Genomic DNA, 12,295 nt, shown 5'->3' with positions numbered 1-12,295 from the left:
CATTTACAGACTGCCGCCATATAGATGGAATATTGCTGAGTGCGGCATAAAACTAAACTCACTCACTCTTATTCATTTCTGATAACTTGGAGTACCAGAGGACGATCTTTGAAGACCGGTTTAGAATTGATTTTCAGCAACCCATGCTTGTCGTAAGAGACGGTTACGAATTAAACAACTCAAAGAGCCATACTATCCAATCTTTTATATCGCAATCTGAAGTGTTACATTGCTTGACAATTTGTCCTTTCCTTTTCTTCGTAAAATGTAAATGACATGAAGGTTTAAAATATCGCGTAAAACATCAAAATCATCATGAAAGATGCATTATTGATGCTAAAGTACTTACATCAAGAATCGAAAAGTTAAGTCACCATGGCGTATATCAAAATACATGTATAATGTATACTATCAATACCCGGTTAGCAGTATTCATTAAAAGTGTTTTTAGTGAGACTAATTGGCTTTATCGATGACGCGAGGTTCAGTAATTATGGGCAATTTAAATCTACAGAAGTGGGCCATATATCATGAAAATGCGTTTATTGCTGATGGAATTATTAAATAAAAATAATTACCTTTATGATCGATTACGAAAGCACTGCATCCTTGAAGTTAAACAGTTATGGTTGAACTAGATCTTCTGAAGTTTGACCTTAATCAGGTTTGGCCTTGATCGGTGCAGCCGGGTCGTCCGTTCTTTCGAATTCAAAGGCAAGCCTTAATTAAAGCCTGGATCCTGTCAACCCTGCTTGTCAAAAATGTGGTTGAGTGAGGTCACCTAGATTTTGATATTCGAACGCATGTAATGTAATTCCAAAATTGATGCTAAATGTTATAATATACATCTCTCGAAGAAATTCTGCGTGATGCGTCATGCTTCGTGCGTAGTGCAGCGTGCGTGCGTGCGTGAACGCGTGTGTGCGTGTATATGCATATGAACCTATCTACATACCCCAAAATGTACCAACCGCAGCAAATGTTTAAACACAAACATTCACTCACAAATGAGTAGCTATTCTGAAGTGAGTGAGTGAGTTAAGAAAATTCCTAAGTGACTGTTAAATGTAATTGTATATAAAAATAACTGCATTAACTCTAGTTAAATCTTTCCGCAAAATTTCAACATCATACAGCAGTTTAATTAAACATATGTTGCGTATACCTTCCTTGTTCCTTAGAAAGTTATTGTCGATCGTTATATGAATAAAATACCCCAGTATGTAAGCATATAAATATAAAAAATACACATAGACTGATTGATTGATTGACTGATTATGAATAGTTTATTCACGACACCTGATCACATTCCAAACTGGGCAAACATACGTATTGTCCCCCGTGTTCTTGGGCTTGACAAAGGTTATGGATCATATACAACAATATCTGGGTAATAGAACGTTGTCATCAGATGCAGTGTTTAAACAGATGTCTTTAGCAGCCTGTCCAGTATATAGTTTGATATAGTTGTATTTTTTTCGTTCATTTTCTATTTTCGAAAGCTCACATTCACAAACCATACCAAAATACAAATAGCATTAATATTCATATTCTAAAACATATAATCTTTTGGAATGAAAAAATACATAACGGCCTGGGAAGGGTATTTGTCGGGCCACTATGACACGTGCTCTACCAGTGAACATCCGGGTTAGAATTTATCTTCAGTAACCCATGCTTGTCGTAAGACTAACGGGATCGGGCGGTCAGGCTCGCTGACTGGGTTGTCACATGTCATCGTATCCCAAATGCATAAATCGATGCTCATGCTGTTGATCACTGGATTGTCTGGTCCAGACTCGATTATTTACAGACCGCCGCCATATAGCTGTGCAGCGTAAAAATAAACTCACTCACTCGTAATCAGATGACCCAATACTACTCTATTGGTAATCTATACTGTCTGAAAACAGGGAACCGAAAAGTGAACACACACACGGCACGATTCAAAACAGCCTTCGATTAGTTTCAGTGATATAACACGTGAGCACTGAGTGATTTTTACCCATAGCACATTTTTGTGAAATTTGAACACTTGTTGTTTAACAAATCGTTAGATCTCACTAATGAAGGTTTTACTGGCCATAATTATTTTCCTACAATCAATATTTGATCGTCATACATCGATGTTTGACTCGGGGCCGTGGTTCACTATAACCTTCCTTACCATATATACACCAGTTAGGTGCGACCCCAGTTAGGTGTGTCATGGCTACTTCGGAGTACTGATGTCAGTATATCACTGGCTTGTGCTATAAAGGCGATGTCTGAGTGAAGCATACGATCTGAGCCGAGAATGTCTCAGAAGATTTTACTGCCCAAATATTTAAAGATTGTTTCCGTTGTTTTTGTAGTTTTCGGATTATGCTGCCTACCGACAGGTAAGTTTTATTATTAATGTTTCGATTTTTGTATTAAGATTATGATTATCATAATTATTACAGATTAAGATAAATAAACGCAGTAAGGAGGGTTTCGGGTGATCCTGGAAAACAGAGGTTGGTCAGGATCATCATCAGCTAAGAGCCCTCTACACACAACTAAGACAACGAATGGGACTTCTCCCAGGAAGTACTACCTTGTCGAACCCTCCAAGAACTTTTCGAAGGATGTCCCCAACAATACAGCCTTCTGGTTGTTTGTTCGTTTGTTGTTTAACGCCGCACTCAGAAATATTCCAGCTATATGGCAACGATGTGTAAATAATTTAGTCTGGACCAGACAATCCAGCGGTCAACATCATGAGCATCGATCTACGCAATTGGGATTCGATGACATGTGTCAACCAAGCTAGCGAGCCTGACCACCCGATCCCGTTAGTCGCCGCTTACGACAAGCATGGGTTACTGAAGATGAGTAATCTAACCCGGACCTTCACGGGTACGTTCCCTCGGAACAGTGGTCCACATCCTCCTTCGGATTCCCGCTCTCCACTGCCGGCGCAGTTCATCAGATTGCACCTTGCCAGAACATTTCAGACTAGGTCATCATGGACATTGGTCTTCCTCGGTCTGCCTACTGGTTAAAGCATTCGCTCGCAGGCGCGAAGCAAGCCAATTTTTTCGTGTAAGCCCGATAGGTTACAAAGCTTCTTATTTAGATAGTATTGAGGGCTTGCCCAGACTTTTTAGCAACAATCATGTGTAAGCCCGGGTTTTTTATTATGGTAGCTACGTCCCGGCTCGTCACGCCACAGACCAGGGTTCGATTCCCCACACAATGTGTGAAGCCCATTTCTGGTGTCCCCTGCCGTGATATTGCTGTAATATTGCTAAAAGCGGCGTAAAACCATACTCACTCTCTCACTGTTCTTTACTTCACCTGTGGCCACAAGTCGACAATTAACCGTGTGGTTAATGTTCTGGTGAGCACCGATATTGCAACAGGACATGCCAGCGTCATGTATGACATAGCGTCTTGCCATGTCAAGTAAAGTCAAGTTTAATAGTTGTCCTACTGTAGCTCACATGCTGCAAGTATGAAATTTACGCCGCAATATCCTTGGCGTATTCGCAGCACGAGAACAGGCGACCCATAGCTTTTGCGATATTGTGTGAAGTACGTCATTTACATGTGCATTCCAGTATACAAAAATATTTATATAATTCACTCGGATTCAGGTGTTCTTGTTAATGCTGACGTGTGTATGTGACCTACTTGCCTCTCTAAACTGTTTTTTCTTTTGTATGTTTGTTTCTTGTTTTACGCCGCACTCAGCAATATTCCAGCTATATGGCGGCGGTCTGTAAATACTCGAGTCTGGACCAGATAATCCAGTGATCAACCGCATGAGCATCGATCTGCGCAATTGGGATACGATGGCATGTGTCAACCAAGTCAGCAAAGCTGACCACCCGATCGTGTTAGAAGCATCTTCCCACAGGTATAGGTTGCTGAAAACTAAATCTAACCCCGACCTTCACGGGTACCTGTCTAACTGACTCACACTGATGTTCCTGTGGCCATGTTTCAGTGACCTGCGTCAACTTAGCACTCAACAGACCAGCCAGCCAAATAACGCTGTACGGAGTATCGCACCCTGAGAACGCAGTGGACGGCAGTACAGCTTCATACATTGGCTACTGCTCGGGAACAGCGCATGGGATCCCCTTCGAGTCCCACCTGTGGTGGCAGGTGGACCTGGAGTGTTCTCTACAGGTGATGGCGGTCATCATCACCAACAGAGACAGTTTGGGTAAGTTTTCTGTGTCCTCCTGATTGTAGTAAGTGAGTATGGTTTTACGCTGCTTTTGGAAATATTCCAGCAATATCATGGCGGGGGACACCAGCAATGGGCTTCACACAGTGTACCTATGTGGGCAATCTAACCCGGGTCTTCGGCGTGACGAGCGGACGCTTTAACCACTAGGCTACCCCGCCAACCCCTACTGTCGTGAACGGTTAAAGGTACTCACTCCTCTACTCGCAAGAGTGGGTTCAGATAGATTCGAGATGTGAGGGCGTCCGATCTATGGAACTATCTGATCAAGGGAGATAACTACCCTGTTCACGTGTCCTATCTGCCGCATATGTAAAGAAAAACGGCGTTCACTCTCATTGTCATAAATTAGACTTTGAGCAATGTCGAGTGTGTGCCACAATACCGGTCGATTAAAGATTATATCCACCCATCAGAACATTATATAATGTGTTTGCCATGCCAAAAATCTGGTTCCATATTGAAAATGGTACAATAATGGTAGTGATGTCAATTTATCGTTGTTCCTGTATAGATGTTAAATTGCAAAGAAATATGGAATTTATTCAGTTGCTTGGTGCATTTAATGGATCCTTACAAAGCCGAAATTATTTGAGACTATTCTGGCATCCATATTAAAGTTCTCTTTTAGTAGTTTTGAGTGATTGAGTGATACGAACCTTTCATAAATTGTCAGCATTTAATATACTCTCCCCAAAAAGAAACGCAGAGATGTATTTTCACGAATTTAATCTGCGAAAGAGAGTTTACTAATTCTGGGACAGTTGCATCCAAAATTCACAGTTCAAAAGATCAAATGCTTGTTGACATGTATGGCTTATAAAATGTTCAGCAAGTGAAGGCTTCCGTTCCCAGTAGGGGCGTTGTCTTCAATATCTGTTGTGGCCACCATGACACACACACACACACACACACACACACACACACACACACACACACACACACACACACACACACACACACACACACACACACACACACACACACACACACACACACACACACACACACACACACACACACACACACACACACACACACACACCACTCCCAGCATGTGTTGTGCGAGGCCTGGCATTATCTTGCTGGAACAATTCCCTCAGGCGGTCAATGTTCGGAACCCCTAAATGAATCCCTAAGATTTCGTCTCTGTCAAGAATAACAGTCGCACAAAGTTAGATTTAGGATATGGCTCCCCATATCACGACACTTCCACCACCATATCGGTCAACCTGGGCAACACAATTCTGGGGAAATCTCACGGTACTGAAGCAGAAAGCGCGATGTGTCACTGAACCATACACGTTGCCAGTTTTGTAGATTCCGGAATCGAACGTTATTGCATCACTGGACCCGTCGACGTCGATGTAGTCGACGCAGCGTAGTGCCAAAATAGGGTATTCTGGCCCGTAGTCCATCTTCTCGTAAATGGTTTCCTTCTCACTCTTCTCAAACCAGGCACTGCACTTACAGTTGCAGTTACTGTGACAGTTCGATTCCGCACATTAAGTACCCGGATGTACCTATCCTGCGCTGCAGTGGTAATCCGAGTTCTACCACTTCGAGGCAGACATTTCGTAGAATTGGTTTGTTGATATCGGTCCCATACAAAACTGATGGTACTCTGGTGAACATTGGGGTGATGTGCAATGACAGATTAAGACTCCCCAGGCTCAAGACGTCCAATGACAATGTTTCGGTTTACACCAGTGAGTAGCGGCATAACGATATTCTTTCATAAAGCAAAAAATGCCAATGACCGTCAAAAACCAAAACGGCCTTGTGTAGGCAATATCCCTGCTCAAGATTCCTCAGAACTGCACGAGCACATTGCGAAGAACGTTTTCTCCATAACATTTTCATGCAAGCTGAAACCTTCTGACGTAAACAAAGTTTCCGAAGATACATTTTTGGGCTGTGCATTCGTTCCATGTACAAATACCAGCATTATAATGGCGAAATTATAACAATCAAACTCTCATTTCGAAATGTATTTGAAATTTCATCTTTCAATATCACCTATGCGTTTCATTTTGGGAGGGTATAGTATTAGGAACGCGCAGAATAGCATTTTTATATATATACATGGTAAGGAGCGCTGGCCAATGAACCCAAAACTCAACAAGCGTGAAGACAAATACCACTTACAAACAATCGGCGATTTTTTCTTGTATTTCTTTTCTTTTCTTTTATTTGGGGAGGGTTTGGGGACAAAATAACTTCCTGAAGCACTATGGAGTGTTGTGTCCCTATCTGTGCCAGAAACCAATTGGTCGCATCCCAGAACCGCCCTGGTTGTTTCTAGATGCTGAGGGCACCATACCCGTGCCGATGGTTTTCAGTATAACGGTAAACGTGTGAGGGCGTTCCTCACATACCAAACTGAAATAATGTTCAAGGCAGCGTCAGACCAGTTTTTTTCATTCAGATATTGTGTTGTTAAAAGGTGAACGTCTCCACGACTTTGACATCCTCGTCTCTGACGACGTCACCATGGAGTTCCGCAACGTCTGTAAGCACTATAACGGAAGTGTAGCCAGCAGTGCCATCCTGACTGTACCCTGTGAGGAGCCGTTGACGGGACGTTACCTCAGGATACAGGTACCATGGGTCGTCTCGACGGATATGCTGGCGCTGTGTGAAGTTGAAATCATGGGGCCCGCTAAGAGTAAGCTTTCTGACAACTCTAGTTCAGATATTCATCTAAGTCTGTTCAGTCATTTTTAACGTCACTTTTTACCAGTAGTTCAGGAAGACACCAGGAATGGGCTTCACACATTGTACCCATGTGGGGAATCGAACCCTGGTCTTCAGCGTGACGACTGAGCGATGAAACCACTAAACTATCCCACTGCCCCTATTGGGGTTCCGAAAGTGGGCAAATTTAAAAACGCCTCCAGTTGTATGCCTTTCATGTAATTTTGATGACGTCACATTTCCTTCCCTTAGATGGGCAGGATCCGCTAATCATGGGTTAGAATGCCAATTTATATCAATCCATGATCATTTTGTTTGTCAACATCATACCGTGTTATTATAAATAAATGACAGATCACCTTAAATGTAGAACCTACTCACCAAGACACAAACAGAAATGAGCACTAAAATGGCGTTCATGTAACGGGATAACGGTTGTATGAGATGCCATAATGCTTTACAATTACAATCATTAATAGGTAAAAATGGTAAACGATGAAAACTTATTTATTGTCCCTAAAAGTGTTTAACGAGTTTTTGTGCAGATATATTTTAACACCTATTGTCTATAAATTATCACGTAGCTTTATGTTTTCAGACATCAAGTTTGTACAACAGGCAGCCACCAAGGTCTCAGCTGTTAACGCTCTGCTGACGATGAACTCGACCAAACTTCAGTGTGCAGATGCATGTCGTGGGAGGTATGATTGTGTCGGCTTCAACTTCTCCCCCTCTTCTGATGAGTGTCAACTTCTCGAGTCCTACGACCCCTCTGACGCTGTCTCAGATCCCAGCTGGAACCTCCACACCGCAGACATGGGAAACAATTTCTGTTCATGCGTCGATAACTGACATGCAAAGTGCTAATCACACTATCTTAACATTCTACATGTACATGGGTAAGCAAAACAAGACACTGTCTCAACATCCTACATACTAGTATTCATGGATAAACGGTGATATTACTGACATACAAGATACTATCCCAACACCATACATGTACATGGGCAAACGGTGATTACTGATCTACAATACACTATCTCAATGTCTTACATGTATATGGGTAAACAGTGATTACTGATCTACAAGACACTATCCCAACACCACACATGTACATGGGTAAACGGTGATTACTGATTTACAAAACACTATCCCAACACCACACATGTACATGGGTAAACGGTGATTACTGAAATACAAGACACAAACCGAATCATGTGTCTCATTAACCTATTCAGACAATGACCTACTTTTCAGCCGATCCGAATTTTCTCGTGTGAAAGTGAAAGGAGACACCACAACCAACAACTATGGTTACACTGAATTTCAATTCTTTGTTTTATAAGAAAATGGCATTTACAAATAAATTTTAATTTTAAACTAATAACATCGTATTTCTATATTTTATGTCGAGGTGTAGGCAGCATGACCTTAACTAAGACGTCACAGACTGCCCCTTTTTAATGAGGTCGTAAAATGATTCACAAGTCATCTGGCTCACTGGTTACACCTGATATGTGTTTTGTGCGCTTATTCAATGTAGTTTTGTAACGCATAATGTGATTGATATAATATCAAGTCCGTACAAGAACGCCAAACGTTTCTAGCGGCAGAGCCTCGTTTTGAGATTTCCACGATTTCCAGATTTCTGTTTGTCAGAGCTCGTTGTACGACAGAGCATGCTGCACGACATGTTTGCAAGGATTAGAAGGAGCGTAGTGTTGCAATATACAAGTGCTTAGATGTATCAAATAATACTGATAAATATTTATGCATCCAGTTGAATGAATTGGTCTCAAAATTCTGGACTGGTTATTGTACTAAGTTGCGCAATAGGACGGAACCCAGCCAGCAGGAAACGACACTGTTGTATTATCAATGTTTTGACTTGTATCCCAACACCATACATGTACATGGGTAAACAGTGATTACTGATATACAAGACACTATCCCAACACCATACATGTACATGGGTAAACAGTGATTGCTGATTTACAAGACACTATCCCAACACCATACATCTATAGGGGTCAACGGCAATTACTGATACACATAACACTATCTCAACATCCTACTTGTGCACAGGTAAACGGTGATTACTGATATTCAAGATACTGACCCAACATAATACATGTTCACAAGTAAAGGGTGATTACTGATGGAATGGAAAAACTATCTATATTAACTGTATCACTGCGATCATACGAAGATTGGGTTTGATTAATTACTGATTTTGACATAATGCATCCCACTGATGCTGTTGGCGAAAAATATCGGTTATAGTTCAGCGGAATCGATTTTTATCGATCATACACATAATACCGTTCATTATGATCAATTGTTTCAACTCATTACTGAACACTGTGTGTGAACTGTAAATAATCTATAATCAATATTTGTCTGTTGTCTTCATATATATCGATTAACTAAGTATACTCTCCCCAAAAAGAAACGCATCATGAAAATAGCAATTTCATGTAGCAATAAATTAAAACGTGATTCATGTTACAAAAGGTTTTGCTCTGTTTATGAGTACTATGGTGTTCATGTTTTGAAACATCACAACAAAGGGACCATCCGTACAATACCCGTATTTAACAGCATGATTTTCAATTTCGGCGTGTAGTGTCACAGAATACACAATTCAGATAGTCTCAATGATGGGTATAAAAGGTTGATCGCTGTCGATTATTCACTGTATTTGGAATATTGTTGACGAACGCAAAATGCCACGTCTAAGTGAAGCCAACTGTCATATCGCCATTGGTTTGCTTGAAGCTGGCCAGTCTCAACGTGCAGTTGCCCGACGCATGAATGTTCACCAAAGCACCATTTCACGGCTCTGGGAGAGATATCGCCGGCAGAATGTTGTAGCAGATGCCCCTCGTAGTCGGCGACCTCGAGCGACCACTGCGGCGCAGGATACATCACCTGCGTCATCGAACAGCTACGGCGACCAGTACCGCTCGACAAATACCCGGATTGAGGAGGCTTTCTGCCCAGGCCGTCAGGAACAGGTTGAGAGAGGCTGGTTTACGTGCCAGAAGACCTTATTTTGGCCCTGTGCTTCGACAACAACATCGTCGACATCGAGTTCAATGGTGCACCAACGTTCAGGCCTGGAACCTAACGAATCGGCGTAGAATCTGGTTCAGTGATGAATCACGATTTCTATTGGAACGACGCGATGGAAGAATGCGGGTGTACAGACGTCGACGTGAACGTTTCGCCGACGCTTGCGTTCCCCAGGTGGACAGATTCGGCCGGGACAGTGTTATGATGTGTGTGTGGGGGGGGGATCACCTGCTGTAGGAGAAGTGATTTGGTGATGATCCAGGGCAACCTGACAGCTCAACGGTACTGTGACGAAATCCTACGCCCACACCTCCTTCCAAACATTGATCGCCAGAGGGAGTTGTTTCAACAGGACAATGCCAGGCCCCACACAGCACGTCACACTGGAGACTTTCTCCAGAACCACAACATCAATGTGCTCCCTGGCCCTCAAGATCACCGGACTTAAACCCGATCGAACATCTGTGGGATGCCCTGGACAGACGGGTGCGACGCCGTAACCCTCAGCCCCAGACACTTCAGCAACTCGCACAGGCACTACAGGCAGAGTGGGCTGCGATTGGGCAACACGAGATTCTGAGACTTATTCGTTCGATGCCGAGGCGATGCCGTGCAGTTCTGGATGCCCACGGTGGTCACACGAGGTATTGACTTCAGCGCCACCACACGTCTCCATGTGACACTCAAACTGACTTTCCTCGAGTTGGTGCCAAAGACGGGTAAGTCTGCATTCCCAGTGTGCAATTGCGCTATATTTCATTGACTCATAAAGCCTACAAGATGTTTCAAAATAAACATAAAAATACAGTTGAAATTCAGATATGCGTTTCTTTTTTGGGAGAGTATATATATGACGCTTCCAGCAATAATGCGTACAAATAGGTATCCATTTCATCCTCACTCACCTTACATGTCACACTAGTTGTATCCGTTACAGTGCCCATACCCTTGTTGACATATAACTCTGTTTACATCACCCTGGCAATTTGTGAATTTATCTGTGTATATGCTGTCAGTTTGGCTTTGGTTGGTGTCCACGTCCATATGCTTCCTTAAAGCACCTTTTCTGTAGAACTGTTTATGAAAATAAACCGATTATACGTAAGATATTTTTATTTTGTTATCACTGTATCCGGGTTGGAATTGGTCTTCAGTAACCCATGCTTGTCGTAAGAGGGGACTAACGGGATCGGGTGGTTAGGCTCGCTAATATAGTTGACACATGTCATAGTATCCCAGTTGCGTAGATCGATGTTCATACTGCTGATCATTTGATTGCCTGGTCCAGGCTCGATCATTTACAGACCGCCGCTATATAGCTGGAATATTGCCGAGTGCAGCGTAAAACTAAACTCACTCACTCTTATGCATTTCTGAAAACTTGAAGTACCAGAGGACGATCTTTGAAGACCGGTTTAGAATTGATTTTCAGCAACCCATGCTTGTCGTAAGAGACGGTTACCAATCAAACAACTCATAGAGCCATACTATCCAATTTAGTTCATCGCACTCTGAAGTGTTACATTGCTTGACAATTTGTCCTTTCCTTTTCTTCGTAAAATGTAAATCTACAATCAATATTTTTTAGTTGTCATCATATCCGTGTATTGATTAACTGAAATGTAACAATTATGCATACAAATCGTTATCGATTTCAACCTCACTCACCCTACACGTACAGGTGTCACCCTATCTGTATTGGTTCAAACGTTCGATGATACTATTACACGTGTGTCTATAAATGATCATTTCATTATTTCATTTGTTCAAGAGGTTTGATGGAACCAGAAGACCACTTACCGTCACCTGATCACTATCGACCACGTCATAACCTTGAAGGCATACAACTGTATACTGTTTATATATCACCATGGAGATATCTATGTCAATTTCCTTTAACTATGTTATCAATTCTGACGGTGATAGGTGTCTACATCAGATCTAATGATTTTGTTTTGTTTACGTAAATAAACCAATTATACGTGAGATGCTATATTTTATTATTCTTGTAGGCGTATGAGGGGTTAGTTGGTTTGTTGTTTATTTGGACTGACTGACTGAGTTTGGTTTTACGCCGCTTTTAGCAATATTCCAACAACATCACGGCGGGGGACACCAGAAACGGGCTTCACACATTGTACCCATGTGGGGATTCGAACCCGGGTCTTCGGCGTGACGAGCCAACGCTTTAACCATTAGGCTAACCCACCGCCCCTGTTTATTTGGAAGGAGAACCCGAAGTGAAGCTGGACTAGTTTCGTTTTACTCTAGTAAACCTAAACACAGGTATGGCGCAACCTGGGA

The 12,295-nt window shown here is 42.2% G+C and overlaps 1 protein-coding gene and 1 long non-coding RNA gene across 2 annotated transcripts; both read left to right on the top strand.

Moving 5' to 3' along the window:
* The first annotated feature begins 2,248 nt into the window (after nucleotides 1-2,248).
* LOC124284069 lies at nucleotides 2,249-4,218 on the top strand. Its single transcript, XM_046720122.1, has 2 exons — nucleotides 2,249-2,381; nucleotides 3,974-4,218. The coding sequence occupies exons 1-2, from the start codon at nucleotides 2,297-2,299 to the stop codon at nucleotides 4,216-4,218; spliced, it is 330 nt and encodes a 109-aa protein (XP_046576078.1). The 5' UTR covers nucleotides 2,249-2,296.
* Nucleotides 4,219-6,749: 2,531 nt separating this feature from the next.
* LOC124284072 lies at nucleotides 6,750-11,779 on the top strand. Its single transcript, XR_006900463.1, has 3 exons — nucleotides 6,750-6,887; nucleotides 7,515-7,815; nucleotides 11,763-11,779. It is a non-coding gene; the product is annotated as an uncharacterized LOC124284072 (long non-coding RNA).
* The last annotated feature ends 516 nt before the right edge of the window (nucleotides 11,780-12,295 follow it).

The sequence above is a fragment of the Haliotis rubra genome, unplaced genomic scaffold (assembly GCF_003918875.1).
Source record: "Haliotis rubra isolate DU_JTF1 unplaced genomic scaffold, ASM391887v1 Scf329, whole genome shotgun sequence".
In the NCBI taxonomy this organism is placed as follows: Eukaryota; Metazoa; Mollusca; class Gastropoda; order Lepetellida; family Haliotidae; genus Haliotis; species Haliotis rubra.
This window is presented reverse-complemented; position numbering and strand designations above follow the sequence as displayed.